At 39.8% G+C, this 16,226-nt stretch overlaps 1 protein-coding gene across 1 annotated transcript in view; it reads left to right on the plus strand.

The window, feature by feature from the left end:
* The first annotated feature begins 537 nt into the window (after positions 1-537).
* The window catches only part of TRPM3 (transient receptor potential cation channel subfamily M member 3), a 409,575-nt gene continuing 393,886 nt past the window's right edge, over positions 538-16,226 (plus strand). Inside the window, exon 1 of the mRNA XM_018085992.2 lies at positions 538-605. Coding sequence (XP_017941481.1) covers positions 582-605 — 24 coding nt within the window. The 5' untranslated portion in view covers positions 538-581. The remainder of the gene's footprint in view (positions 606-16,226) is intronic.

Here is a 16,226-nt window from a genome sequence, read left to right on the forward strand (position 1 = left end):
AACAGAAGAAAATTAATCTATAAATGAACCAAATGAACTTATGTGCCACAATGCCTTTCACACCAGTTTTAATAATCATGATCGGTGTCATTCATAAACTGTTTTAAGAATCAGCTTGAGTAATTATCACTTGGCTTTGAATCCAGCATTAGTACTAGAATTAGGAAATCGATCAATTTATCTCAGGTGACAGGTGGCAAAACTTCTTTCCTCCCCAGGTATTGATTGCCTCTGCAGTTGATAAAACCCCAGGGCTTACTGCAGGAGACAGCTCGAGGTGTGCAGTGATTAGTCTTCCTTTGCGATCCCCAGCTCAACAGGCAGCAATGTCAGAGGAGACAAGATCGGCTAAAGCCAGTCATAGGAACCTGCTGCAATAACAACATGCAGGAACTCTTCAACTGCTGTGAGGGCTGACTCTTCTCCCTCCACCCCTGCTTTTTCTGCCTCCCTGCTGTAGAAATGCACCAGTGTTGCACTCTGCTGATTGACTTGAACCTGTCACATCTCCTACACCTCCTAGAATGAGGGAAAGGCAACTGGATTCATAGCACCTCCTCTGCAGAGAGTTGGCTGCCCAAATGAAGAATAAACAGGCAAATTTGGTGAGTTTCTTATTCTATTTAAATGTGTTGAAAAGAAGTTAGATTTTTGGTAGTGGTGTCTTTTTTAAAAAGTTAATTTCAGATACTGTGATTGCTCTTTCCTAAGTCTCTAGAGAGCGTCATGGCTTGTAAACTCTGGAAAGGAAATTTACTTTAATAATTCCCTCTGAGATCAGGTGCACGATGGAATAGAATGACTACAAAGCCACAAATGCCTGAAAATATCACTCTTCTTGACTGATGCACTGTCAGGATACTGCAAACAATATAACATACAGCAATAAGCTGTTTACAGATTTGCTGTTCCAGGGCGGGCAAACAAAATAATGACTACATAAAGGGTTCAAATGTCCTAAATAAATTGGCACTGTCATAGAAGAGAAAAGATGAAATTCAAAACTACCACAAAGTTTAATGTAATATAATTTTTTAATTAATTCATAATGCTTTTAAATAATAAATACAAAATTTAAAAAAGATACTTTCTGAAGTAATGGAAGAATATTAGTGTCTTGACTTCTCTATTCTGATTGTTCAATGTTTAATTCCTGTACACAGAGTGCATACACAGAGTGACACTGTTTTGGTCTTTGTTAACTAAGGAAATTTTCTACCTTTTCAGTAGCATTTTTTCTTTGGGGTAGGAGGTATCAAGTAGATTAAATGACAGTTGGTTTCTGGACCCTGTTGTGGTACCAATATGCAAAGGTCTTTTGAGGGCTGATATTTAACTCTGTTGAGAACTTTGACCACTAGCACTGGTTTTGGATATGACTGAGATGTTTCCATCTGGGGTTTTGCTTAGTTATTGCTTTGGACCTCACAGTTTAATAGTCTAAGGGGAAAAATAAATTCAGGTGCAATAATATTTTTTATGTTATTTAGGTGATAAGGGCATAGAAAATTTCTTGCTCTGTGAAATGTATTTTACATCGAACATATTATTGTATGACTAAACCTATACAAATAAAATAAATTTTCCCACAGAAGGCTAATTTGGAAAGGTGTTCCAGCTATGGTAAGTGATCTTACTGCTTCCTAAAAGAAAAACTATGATATCAAATGTCTTGCTTCCTCTGCTTTCCATACTATGACTTTATCAGAACTCTTGGTTTAGAGTGAGGTAAGTACTGAGGGCTGATGCCAGACAGCAATATTATGGGTGGGTGCAGAAGGAGCTGTCTTTGGACAGAGTAGGGTCTGGACAAGTTAGAAAAAAAAACATTATCTGGAACTGCCGTCACAGCCCTCTGGCATAGAAGGGCAAGGGCTTTCATTTTAAATTTGTGGCTTGCTGTAAATATTCAGATTGTTTTACTGATGCCATTAAAACCTATCTATAGATGTCTGGAAATGATAACATTTTTGATATTTGGAGAAAGGACAGATGAAATGTAAAATGGATTCTCTGGGTCTTTTCCAGTTCTATACCAGGTTTTAGAACATAAATATTTTGAGATGCAAGAGGAGGAAGTACCAGGTGTGTGTTGCTTGTCTGCAGCTTCAGAGGCAGAGATGTAGAGGCTTTCATATTATAAAGCATAGCAAAGGAGCTGAAGACATCCATGGATGTTTCCCCAGCAAGTGAAATGCATCAGATCTCAATGCTTCTGAAGGATTATTAAAAATACATGTTGTTTGTGTTGTTAGCTATGCTGCAGCCTCTTTGAAAAGTATAAGGGGGTTAGGGCTTGGGAGGAAGTTAGGACTGGACATTGAAATGGTTGGTACTTTCTGGATCTCAAACATAGTTCTATAGTATCTTAAAATTATATATAAAAATTATTTTAGAGATCTTGTTTTTTGTAACTCAGTGAAAGAAAAAACTATTTTTCTAATCCCACTCTCTGCATGCACTTGTAAATGTGCAAATACTCTTTGAAAGCCACTGGCTTTTCATGCAGTCATTTCATGGAGATCTGATACACTTTTTACATATTTTTGTATTTCTTCTATTAATGAAAAGAATTTCACAGACTCAAGGTATCTGGTGATTTTAAAGGCCCTATTCCTACTGATCTCAGTGCTGTGTTGTTCTCCACAGCAATACTGCCTGTTACATCACAAATGGTGAAGAGAGCAATAATCAATAGGAAGGTATTGTTAGAACAATAAACATAAGTTCATTTGAGAACAAAACAATATTAAAAAAGGAGAACATTAAAACCAATGTTATCCAACAGGAGGAATTCTTCTGACAGGTGAAATTCCTTTCAGAAAGGCATCAGTACTTTTTAAAATGGCTAGGAATGTAATTTGCAAGATCTATTTTCTAATAGAGATTATAGGACTAATTGTTTGCTGGTTTTGCTTCTAGACATTGAAAATGATAGTTCAGCTGTGCAATGACATTCTCCCCATCTTAAATTTCTTCATTACAAAAAGGGCAGGTGTGGTCACTATCTGTACTGCTATATTTTTGAAGATCAGCAGAACAGTCCAATATTAGCATGAACAGTAGTGACCCCAATCTTCATGCATATACCCTTAAACATATTGAAAACTGTTATTGTTGTTTAAAGGGTGTGTCTTGAAAAAATTCCTCCTGGTGATATGGTAACAATATTGGCTGAGAATAGGATTTAAAGACTCCTGCTGTTGCATGACATCTCTTCTTCAAGAAGCTGAAGTGTCAAGGTTGTCCAGGGAGGACCAGGTTTCCTGGGGTGCCTCTGGTAACGTTTTCCTGTGACTAGTACAAAAGAGAAAAGAAGGATAGACTTTTCAGCATCATGCATCTCTGAACTAGATTTCCACTGCATAAATGAAAAGCTTTGGTCTCTTGGAGTCTGTTTCTATTGATGTCCTCCACCTCCACCCCTGACCAAGACTCACCAGATCACATCAGGTGGTGGAGGTCCTTCATGGCAGCACTCAGCAAGGTAACTCAAGGAACATCTTTTCAGTGCAGTCAGGCCCAAAAGTGTGTTTGAATTAGACATCACAACATTTTCCATTCACAGATTTTAAATGGATGGGTGCTTTCCCAACCAGTACCAGATGCATCATTTTCTAGACTGTAGGCAAAGCAACCTATTTGCTTGCAGTGATTTTTAACACTGCCATTTTCCACACATCTGGGTATCAATCTACTCCACTTTCAGACACTGCTGTGCTGGCTGAAGGTTTACCTCTCTGCCTTTGGAGTGCCTTTTGCTGATCAGGTATTTTTCATGGATCTTCAGTGCATAGCAGATCATGTCTGAAAAATAAATGCTCTACCAAGAGGATGACTCACTCTCTCAGCTGGAGAGGTGATATGCTGATGTCTGGGTCCACAGAAGTTCATTATGACTGAAAACCAGCTGTGGTGATGGGTATGTGAGTGTGGTGCTGGAGATGTTTTTTGTCTTGAGAAGCAGGTGTGAAGCCTTCATGGCATGCAACAGCCTCTTCTCACTTTGTTATGAGTGGTTGGTTGCTTATGCTGCTTGAGAAACACTGTACTCACAGAATTAATTCTGGAGTTGCATTGATTGTACTGATCATGAATTTGCTTTTGTCTGCTCACTAATCTTCTTCAGTATGAATTGCACAGAGTCATAGGGGAGAATGCAAATGCTTTGGAAGACACTGATCAGAAAGAGAGAAGGGAAGCGGCCTCTGTGTGGAGCACCAGGGACGAGTGTTTTGTCTGAGGTATAGGGAGATGCAAATAAATTTTGGTTTGCTTTAAATGAGACCTTCTCTTAAAAGATCACATGCACAAATAGTTTGAAATATATTTTGGGAACTGAATACTTTTTATAGAAGAAATTCGTAGTAGCATTAGTTTTTCCGATCAGCTTCAAATAAAAAGCATTCTGTAGCTAACGTTAAATAGGATGGGTTCTCAAACCATTCTCTACCTTTGAGATTGCTGATTGCTCTGCTGTAATTTCAGATGTGTTGCCTGAACACAATGATAGTGTCTTGCTGAAAGGGAGACTGCATCCAAGTTTGAGGGTCACTCAAAGGTAGAGCTAATGCTTCTAGAGATGAAGTTGCAAAGCTTTTCTCTCTCAAATAAATTTCTAGAGCACAGTAACTTTTAATAAGTTCAAAATTAAAGGCTGAAGTGTCCTTTAGTTTTTCTCATGTTGTTCCCCTTAATATCTTAGACCAAAATTTTTGGGATTCCCACAAATACTGAAAGAGGTTATTATAAGTTAATGAGGTTGTTGTCTAATTATGCTGCCCACCCTTTGATTTCATATCCCAGAGATTCTGAGGCTTTCCTGAATACAGAAGTTTTTGGGTGGTGATTGTAAATAGCCACAATCGTGACGTACTGTCTGAACTGTGAGCATCCAGGTTGCTGACATGTTAGTCCTGAAGCCCCATCAAACTCCGGGCTGCAGGACAGAGCTGCAGTGAGCTCAGATGTTCCTGATCCAGCTTTGCCCTCTGGTGGTCCCCGCTTGAAAAATTCCCCGGACTCGAGAGAGAAAAAGGCTTCTGACTGAAAAGATCTGAGGAGATGGCAGGTTTGTGTGATGGATGTAATAGTAAAGACTAAAGGAAGGAAAGGTCTTGCAGACATCAGGAGTGTGGATGCCAAAGCGGATGCCAAGGAAGAGGCTGAGGCAGGGAAGTTCAGTGCTCCTGCATCGAGGTAAGCCTAACGAGAGGGAGTTTTGCTAACAGGCAAAACTCACTGCTCTGACCAATCCTTTGACATGACAAATGCTAACAATTGAGAAAAGCTACAAGTGTTGTCTTATTAAAGCTTAGTTCTTTACCTGATTATGATGACACACCCCAAAAAGACTCTCCTATATCTCAGTAATAGAGAGAACTTTGCGGAATTGGGAACTTTAGTAAGAGACATCCTCTCATGGGCCTTCAGAAAACTGTGAGTAACACTAAAGGGCTTTCATGAAGGCTGGTCTTTCATTTAAGTGGTAGATGTGTTTTGAGGGGAGACAATTTTTTTTATTTTTGCCACCTGGGTGGTTTATGTGCTGGCAGTCCTGCATGTGTATGAATAAAACTTCTACTTCTCCTTTCAGAAAAGGAACTAGCAATTATTTATAGCCCCTAAGGGGGAGAAATTCTCATCTGAGAATATGGTTGAGGTGTAAATCAGGTGCTGAACAGCAACTAGAATAAAGAATAGTGTGTTGCAGTTTGAGGAGAATAGCTCTTATAGGCAATATCAAAATATGTGCACATTTTGAATGTCTAGGTGTAGCTTTATTTAATGTTTTTGCTTTTTTCTTTCTGCTTTAAACTAGAGAGCAAAGAGATGAATGCTTTTCAGGGAAAGGATTTTTTTTTCCCTGAACAAAAGATTTTTTAGTTTGGAGGAAAAAAGTTTGGAATAGTTGTTATATCTAGTTATATAAAAAAGCAATACAGATTTTTCCTTTTTACTTTTTAAAAATATTCACAAGTGGAAAGCTGCCAGTGAAACAAAAATCAATGCACTTACAGTGGACATGCAAATGTAGACCTAATCTCTGCAACAATTCTTTGTGGAGTGATCACACAGGGAAATTGCTACTGATAAATGACTAAATGAAATCTAGGGCATGGCACAAGATTATGTATTTTGACATATTTTTCATCACATTCTGAAATAGCTTGGGTATCAGACCACGGGTCTTAGGCTTGTCATACTTGGACATTGCAGTTATCATTTCCTAGCATGTTCTTTCAAAAAATAGAGCAATAAAATAATCCTTCTTACCATCTCTATGACCACATATATCTCCCTTCTTGCAAGAATTTGTTTTCCCTTTTGTATTCTAGATACTGACTTTTATTTACGCCTTGACTTTAATTATTTAAGCCTTGAAAAGCACTGTGCTGGAAATGGACAGTACTGTACAGTTTTGTTATTCTATCTGTATCACATCACCTGAAACTCTATCAAGACCAACACTGAGAACAGCAAGACCCAGACAAACACTTAGGTAATTGTGCTTTGGTTTGGAAAGCCAAGTCCATTCTCACTGCTGCAAATGCCTGCACCTTCTCTCTGACTGTAAAGTCCCTCACCTTTTTCTTTAGCCCTCTTCTTCCACTTCTGCTGGATACTATATAAAACAATGTAGGAACAATAAATTCCCTACTAGAGTCACTTAAGCTTGGTGATCATTTCCATATCATAGTTTAAACCAACATCTTGCATATTTTACCAAAGTATCCAAATGAAGAATTGTCACAGTTCCTTGCTATTGAAACATATTTGCTGAAGATTTGAGAAGCGTCTTATGGCTCAACTGTTTAATAAAACAAAAAAAAGGCAATTAGATTATGTGTTGGCATTTAGATGGCATGTAATGGAAATCTGATTGCTAAATCCTTCTTGGAGAATCTGATTTAAAATGTTGCCTGTCTTTTTAAATATCTCCATAGGCATAAATCTCTTTGTCCTCATACAGTTCTTATTTTGTGCAGTTTTCCAATTTATACCCTACCTCTAAGGTAGGGTATAAAAAAATCTCATCTATGAAGTATGACCAGTGTTTTGTACAACTGAACCTTTGGCTTCAGGATACTTCTGCTGATCAAAAACATTACTAATTGAAAATAGTTTCCTGGGCAACCTGGCCTGATATAAGCATGTTGATAATAATAGTTTAGCCGTATTCCAGTTTGAGGTGGCTTCTGTCCTATATAAGACAAAATGGATGATAATTTTGAGGAGGTTATTTACAATTCTGGGGTGAAATGTCATCTTCTTTTCTCCTATATAGGAAAGGCTGACATAGAACTCAGTCACACTAGCTAACTTAAATACTGTAAACTTGTCATATTTTGTATTTTGGAAATTTTCCTTTTAATGTCAGTATTATGCTCTTAAAAACAATACTTTCACTTTGAAAACAAAGAGCAGTAGAACAGACTAAATTTTTATAATTTGTGACTTCATAGCAGGGACAAAATTGTAACTGAGGACTACTCCACCAAGGAGTGGATAATTAGATCTGGAGGTGTTTGAAGATTCACACCTGACTGGTTTGGTGGTATCACCAAATTGGTCCCTGCTCTGTTCAGATCTGACTCTCCCTAAATATAATTTCTTACGAAAACAGGTTAAAGTTTTGTTCCAGGTGGACAGGGACCAAGCAGGTCTCGTTCAGTTAGTCCTTGTAGTAGTTCTCACACAGACTTGCATGATTAGATCCTTCCCTAAGTATACTGTTCTTGAGCAAAATTTCTTAAGAAGTGTGATCACTAGAGAAGGGGTTGATCTGCTCAACACCAACTGTTTGAGTATTTACTCTGCCCAGGCTTACATGCCTTGAGCACCTCCTGTAACCCCTGGGAAAGCTCAGCTCTATGATGTGGAAGCTGGTTTGAGCAGGAGACAAGTCCTGCACCTTCTTTCAAACTGTATAGAGCTGGGTTCATAGGTTGTAGGGTGTCCACAGGTGGGTTTACCTCCTACCCAAGTACCTTATTTTAGAGATCGCTCTGGTCTCCTGGATGATGTTTTATCCACAATTCCACAATCCTCTGCCTCTGTATGGAGATGCAACATTTTTTACATGTTTTCTTCAATATCTCAGAACAAACAAAGTCGGCAGATGATGGAATAGCACATAAATCTCCTTGGAATGGGCTAAAATCTAGTCGTCAAAACAGAAGGTGAAAAATAAATATATGGATAGGCAACACATTATCCACTACTCTATGCTTTAATTAAAGCTAACTACTCAAACTGGAAAGTTTCAGCTGTGGTGTCATAACTCGACATCATCAAAATAATAAACCTAGATATAAAAAATTTCCTAATCTCTATGGCAACATGTTCTGTCATTTAAACTATAAGTACATAATTACTTGTAGGTAAGTCATCATCATGGCTAGGCTTTGCGAACGAAGATTTGGGAAGGGCTTTACCCACATTTGTTACAAGTGCACTGGTGGCTAAAAAGGCCAATACGAGATAGACAAGTCCAGTCACAAAAGGCACAGCAGAAAGACTCCTTAGGTGGTATATTCTGCAAGGCATGATTCCTTCTGCGTTGTCTTTTCGCCTCAAGATTCATCCTGTGTGCTTTCTCAAAGGAAGCAGCAGCGTTATAGATGGTGTGTCTCCAGACCTCCCGATTGGAGGCCAGAGTAGACCAGTTATGATGATCAATATGGCCAAGGCCAGTTATGTTGATCAATATGGCCAAGGCTGAGATGTTGTTTCAGGGAGTCCTTGTATCTCCTCTTTGGGGCTCCTCTCTTGTGGCAGCCGGTGGCAAGTTCACCATAGAGCAAGATCTTAGGGAGGGGGTGGTTGGTCCTTCATCCTGGAGACATGCCCTGCCCATTGCAGCTGTGTTCTCAGCAACATGGCCTCAATACTTGTGACTGCTGCTTGTTCTAGAACAGATGTATTGGTCACATAATCTGACCAGTGGATGTTTAGGATTGTACGGAGGCAGCGTTGATGGAAGCGTTCTAGGAATCACAGGTGGTGGCAGTAGATGACCCATGATTCGAATCCATATAAGAGAGTAGACAGCACAGTGGCTCTGTAAACACTGATCTTTGTGCTTTTCTTCAGGTGTTTATTTTGCCAAACTCCTTTATAGAGTTTTCTGAAAGCTCTATATGCCTTTGCTAACCTGTTGTCTATCTCCCCGTCAATCTTACCGTCCAAGGAGATGAGGCTTCCTGGGTAATTAAACTGCTGGACTGATTTGAGTTCTGATTGGCCAGTGGTGATATGGGGATGATGGAAGACTTCCTGAGGTGCAGATTGATGGAGAACTTCTGTCTTCTTCTGACTTCCAGCCCAAAAAGCTCAGCAGCCTCAGCAAGGCAGGATGTTAAACACTACAGAGCTACTTCTGTGTGGGCCACCAGGGCGGCGTCATCAGCACAAAGCAGCTCCCAGACAAGATGATTGAAGGTCTTGGCGTGGGCCTTCAGTCACCTTAGGTTGAAAAGGCTTCCATCAGTACGGTATCGAATGTAGATACCATCCTGATCATCAAGGTCTGCCACAGCCCTTTGGAGCATCATGCTGCAAAAATTGTGAATAGGGTTGGTGCAAGAATGCAGCCTTGTTTCCCACCACTGGTTATTAGAAAGGGCTCAGAAAGTGCATTGCTGTATCTGACTTGGCCATGCTGATCCTCATGGAGTGAGATGATCATTTTAAGGAACTTGGGAGGACAACCTAAACGTTCCAAAATCTGCCATAGACCTTTTCTGCTCACAGTATCGAAAGCCTTGGTGAGATCAACAAAGGTTACATAGAGATCTTTGTTCTGTTCCCTACACTTCTCTTGCAGTTGTCTCAGAACAAACACCATGTCTGTGGTACTCCTGTTGGCTCTGAAACCACATTGGCTTTCAGGTAGAATTCCTTCTGCTATAGTGGGTATTAGTCTGTTCAAAAGTATTCTTGCCAGGATTTTGCCAGCAGTGGAGAGCAGAGTAATACCACGGTAATTTGAACAGTCTGATTTATCTCCTTTCTTCTTACACAAAGTGATGATGACTGCATCACGAAGGTCTGATGGTAGTTCGCCTAGTTCCCAACAGCACACCACAGACTCGTGAAATTTAGCATGGAGTGCAAGGCCCCCGTGTTTCCAGACTTCAGGTGGAATTCCATCAACCCCAGCTGCCTTGCCAGTTTTCATCTGCTGTATGGCCTTAAGAGTTTCTCCTAAAGTGGGGCAGAATCCAATTCATTCTTCACCGGTTGTTGTGTGATGGACTGAATTGCTGAGTCTTGAACTACACAGCTAGTACTGAAAAGAGTCTGAAAGTGTTCAGACCATCAATTCAGAATGGAGGTTTTATCTGTCAGAAGCGTTTGACCATCTGCACTGAGTAGAGGGCTTTGGCCCTGGTATGTAGGCCCCTGTGCTGTTTTCAAGGCCTCATAGAATCCTCTGTGATCACCTGTATCTGCACATAATTGAATCTTTTCTGCTAGATTGATCCACCACTTGTTCTGGATGTCACGGAGTTTCTGTTGGAGCTTGCTGCATGCAAGATGAAAGGCTGCTTTTCTTACATGACAAGATGGCTGAGCAAGGTGTGCTTGGTGAGCAGATCTCTTTTTCCTCAACAATTCCTGGATCTCTTGATTGTTTTCATCAAACCAGTCCTTTTTCTTCTTGTAGGAGAACCCTAAGGATTCTTCAGAGGACTGCAGGATGCTATTTTTAATAGGTTGCCAAAGTGTTTCAGGAGAGGGATCTATAGAATGATTTTCGAGCCTGGTTTGAAGATTTGCCTGGAATCTGTCTCTCACTGTGGCTGTTTCAAGATTGTTAACTTGGAGTCTCCTCCTTGGAATACCGCCCCTTTTTGGGTTGAACTTAAGGTTAAAGTTAAGTTTACAGCACACAAGTCAATCTGTTTGGCATTCTGTACTAGGCATCATGTGGGTATGATGGACATCACAAACATCTCTCTGTCGCACCAAAACATAATCAATGAGGTGCAAATGCTTAGATCTAGGATGCATCCTGATTATCTTCAGACTGTTTTTCTGCTGATAGTGTTAATGATGGTGAGCTGTTGCTCCACACAGAATTCTAGCAGAAGGTGTCCATTATCGTTGCAGTTTCTGTTGTAGGTCAGTAAGACATAATAAAATAAAATACGGTGAAATGCTGTTAAGAGAAATTTTTCTTATATGGATTGGGATTTTCTCTTATAACTTCTACAGTGAGTGCAACCGTAAAGAACAGCAAGGGGACTTGTGTATGAAAAGGAGAGCCTTTGGACCATCATATAATTTGCTGTGGCATTTGGACAAAGTTTTTAATATTTTAGTCAAAGGTACTCAGTCTTCCTGCTGAAGAATCCTCTTTTAAGCAGATTCTTTTCCAAGCTGTGTTACCAAAAGAAGTCTGGTTAAGAGATTGGATGTAAGTTCAGTTTATGTTGGCTAATGGAAAAAAAAGTACTTTCATCTTGTTTAGTATGGTGCTTCCCCCCCAGCCCCCCCTGCCCCAAACCAAAAATTTAGGCTTTTTCAAAACTGAGCATATTGGGATGAGGGATTTTCTTATGAATTTGCACTGGGCATGTAATATATATTTCACGTTTTCTGCCCTACTGCTGATGAATAACAATAGAATGTAGTCGATCAATCATGTTTCTTTTAGCTTTAAAACAAATGTGGTTTCAGAAGCCTTACTTCTTACCTTACTTCTACCTGTTAAGCTTGCCTCTATCCTGTGTGTTTGAGTGGGTGTTTTTTCTCCCCTTTTGCCTCCCAACAAACAGCAGTAAGTTTTTCAATGGTGATTAATAGATCAGTGTTACTGCTGCTTTTAGAGAGCCCAGATGGGACTAACAACCTTGCAACATGCTCCAGCAGTCAAATTTTCCTCTTTCTGGCATCTTAGTGGCAGAAGGAAACAGCAGGTGACTTTCACATGAGAAATGGAGAAAAAAAGGTGGAAAGTTTTGCCTCAATTTTGAGATTTCAAATGTTAAGGGAAAAGGTCTTCTCTCCCACCTTTCTCCCTTCCACCTGAATAACAGGGGGTCTTCAGCCCCGACCCCAAAGCATATGTGTTTTACATGAATTGCTGGGTCAGTGTCAATGTATTAAGATGACCTGCTGAGAGATTCCTAGGAGTGAAGAGGATGTGGGTGTCATGGAAACAGCAATCATACAGGGATGGGAGGGAGGTCAGAGCACCAATGGATTCATCTGCAGGTATATACATCTACAGAACTTAATGTAGGTAAGAGTTTATACAGAGGCATCTGTTTTGTAAGCTGTTGTAATAATCAGTACCAATTTAATATTACACGGCTACAAATTGTTTTGAAATGACCAAAGGATGGTTAAACCACTATATGTCATCTGTAAGGACTGCTAAATATATTACCTACCCCCCAAAAAAATTATTTTCTAGATGACACTATACTAATGCTAGCATTGAGGCAGAGATAGAAATGAAATCAAAGTGTACTTTCCTACCTGAGCTGCATGCTGTTACTGGGAGCTTTTTTTCAGCCTGGAAGTACCCATTCCCAACCCTGAGTTAGAGCTGCCTCATTCTGTTGGATTAAGTCAAGAGGAGAGCCACAAAGATGATTGGAGTGATGGAGCACCTCTCCTATGAGGAAAGGCTGAGAGAATTCAGATTTTTTTAGCCTGGATAAAAGAGGGCTCTGGGGAGACCTTATTGTGGCCTTCCAGTACTTGTACAGGGCCTCTAAGAAAGACATGAACAGACATTTTAGTGGGGTCTGTTGCAATGGGACAAGGGGAAATGATTTTCAACTAAAAGAGAATCAATTTAGACCAGTTCTTAGGAAGATGTTTTTTACAATGAGGTTGGTGATACACTGGCAAAGGTTGCCCAGAGAGGAGGAAAATGCCCTCTCCCTGGAAACATTCAAGGTCAGGTTGGAAGGGGCTCTGAGCATCTTCAAGATGTTCCTCCCCATTGCATGGACTAGACAGCCTTTAAAGGTCCTTTCCAACCTAAACTGTTCTGTGATCCTCTGATCTACCAGCTAGGAGCACTAGAATAGTAGCTCATCACCTGGTCACCCTTCACCTCAGTGGACAGCAGGCAACAGAGCTGAGCAGAGAAGTCATAAGAGACAACCACACTTTCAGATAGCAGAGCTGATTTTATACTTTTCACCCTGGAGGAGACGAAGCTTTGAGGCATCTATAAGTGAGTGCAGCTTGGTTCTGCCTTGCTACAATTTCATAAACTCAGAAATGGAATTGAGAAGGCAAAAGGCTGTGAGAGCTCTGCCTGCCCTCCCCTCCCCTCACGTCTTTGCTCATTAGAGCCCAGTCTTTGAACATGATTATGGGGAACAGCAAACAGTTGATGAAATAGTTGGCAGGTACCTATTAGTAAACTTTTACTCTTTTCCTTTACAAGAATCTCTTGCTAAAGAAAAATGTATATGAAATGAGTTTGTTATAATCACAGGATCATGTAGGTCAAATTCTAAAAAGTGTCCAGTAGCTAAAGATACTTTTGTTGTGTCATTTATTCCTGTCATAGATTCGTAGATACTTAGAGTGTGCAGGCTCCCTGCTCCTGTACTTGTTAGGATAGTATATCATTAATGTAACTCCTTTTCTGCTTTTGTTTCTTTCTTCTGAATGATGCTGAGTGGAGGTAATGAGGTGAGATATTTACATTTTCCACTGATACATATTTCCTGTATCGTTATTCATTTTGCTAGCAATAGTTCTCTTTCTTTTTTAATGACATGACTCATTGTTTATTTTCCATGTACCCGTGCTTAGGAAGGAACTTTCTGTGTCTTCCTTACTTAAGAACAAACATTGCAGTCTTAGGAAGAAACATGTGTGCTCTAGCCTTTCCTATATTCAATATTTCTCTTAACTTCCTGCACAGAGTTCAATCTGCTCATCAAAGCAGTGAATTACCAGTTTCCTTTCCTTTCCAGGAAGAGGTGAGGAGAGATGAAAAGAGTATTCCTCTGGCTTGAAAAAGAGTAACACCTTGTGTCTATGACAGGCCAGATTTGTGGTTGCCAGAGGTTTCCATTTACTATCTTCCCTCAGGAGTCACAGAGACAAAGAAAATAAATGGCCTGCATGGGTCCAGAAATGCTGGTGTGACCTCTTAGAAAAACGTAACCTGGCTGACACTGTAACACAACACTGAAGCTCAAAATACCTGTCTACATACATCTTACATCATGGCCCTCAAGTGCTTTAAGTCAAAGAGTTGATCCTGGCGTTTGTGCCTCCGTAACTGTTGCCAGGTGTTTGTCATGGTTTGTCGTCAGCCAGTGTGTGTTTACAGGCAGTTTAATGTGTCCTAGTCTCTTCATGGGCTTAGCCCATAGCAAGAGAGATTAAAGCTGAATCAGATTGCCTTATGTTTGCCATGGCCTGTAGCTGAACATACAGGCACTCATAACAAATCAGCTTCGTTAACCATGGCAAATAGACCACACGCTGAAATTCAGCCTGAGAACGTGTCCCAAGGAGGCAAATTTGGATTTCCTTCCACAGTGAATTCTGGTTTCTGCTGCTGCAGTTGTTTTAAAAGATACAGAATTACTAAAATCTTGCTTAAACAAAAAGTAGGAAACTTCTCTTGTGTAAAGACATTGGCACATTGCAACCTTCTACTCTCCTATGGGAATGACCTTTCAAGTAGTGTTTTTGTTGTTTACTGAAGTAGCTAGTATAATAAAACAATAATTTGACCTTTTTGGTCAAAGGCACCATGACTCCCCTTTTCTATGTAGTATACCACTCTTAATTGGCCAGTTAATTGTATCCTTCCCCTCTGTGTTCTGAGTTAAAGAAAATCACAGTTCAGCACTGGGCATATGTCATGAGGTACAAGACTCATCTTCACTACCATTTAATTCTCATACCTTCTGAGTGCTCTTTTAAGCAAGGTATTGCACATGGTTGTCTTTACCTAAAACTGCAAGTTACAATACAAATGTTTTAGACTCTGCTTTATTCTTTTGCTCCTACACTAGTTTCTATAGTAGTTGCATTTAATTTGCATTCAAGGTTAAGTGATCAGCCACATAATTTTCTTTTTAGTCTTTCAACAGTTATAAGAGAGCCCTGACTGACTGTGTGCCTGAAAATAGTCTGTGCTGGAGGTCAAGAAATTGGACTGTATATAGTTGCTATGATAAAGCTCTTACTAATGAGTAGAACCAGGGGGGAGGGGGAGGGGGAAAGAGGTCATAACAGCTCCATTTCCCAGAGCTCATCTGTTTGGATGAATGAATTCTTCAGAATAGGATTTGCTCAGATATTTGAATTACCTCAATTCCTTATATTCTAAGTAAAGTTTAATGTCACGAGACAAGTGAACCTATATTTTTCAGTAGCCTTGTTTTCATGACTATGGAGAGAGAATTATCTTAGTAAACTCAGTACAGCTGCTGCTGCTCAGACACACCTGTTTGGTTTTTTTTTTTCCTGAATGTTACTTACTGGCAAAAGAAATGGGATGTAACTTTCCAGGTCCTATGCACTAACATAAGGAAAACAGTTTACCAGAAGATTTTCAACATCTATAATATGGAAAGATAATCTTTAAAGCAATCAGTTTGGAAAGGGAACAGCCTGAAATAACTTCATTCACCTGAATGTTGATCTACCTGTAAATATACCCTATAGAAGGTGACCCAAAGAAGGTAGGCAACACTCAGTACTACCTCTGTGAGAAGTGTTTCTCTCAACCAGGAAGTATCAAAGCAGACACAGTGGATTTCTTCCCTTAAATGTGGACTGTGGCAACCCTCATAATGTATTTTCCTGAGAATGCTAAGGAAGTTTCTCAGATAAACTTGGTGATACTAAGATTTTTAGTCATACTTAGTCATAGTTAGTCATAATTAGTCATACTAAGATGCCCTCTTGCCTTTATGTTCCTTGGCAGGTATAAGATCTTAGTTCCTTTCAAGGATTGTCATCCTCCAGCTCCTAACGCTGGATGATAGACATGGAGGGCACTGATGACATAAATGTTACTTTGTGTCTTAAATCAAGAATAGATGAGAATCACTTGATTTCCTTTCTTGTTTAAATCCTTGCAAGTGAGGCAGATATCTTACAAGATCAAAGCATTAGATATGCAATAGCATGGGGGATATAAAGATGAAATTGAGATTTTCTCTTCTGTATGTCTGAAAACAAAGACTTCCTTCCCTTCCCTTCCCTTCCCTTCCCTTCCCTTC

This window comes from Manacus vitellinus, unplaced genomic scaffold (assembly GCF_001715985.3).
Source record: "Manacus vitellinus isolate BGI_N305 unplaced genomic scaffold, ASM171598v3 scaffold_9_pilon, whole genome shotgun sequence".
NCBI classification, from domain to species: Eukaryota; Metazoa; Chordata; class Aves; order Passeriformes; family Pipridae; genus Manacus; species Manacus vitellinus.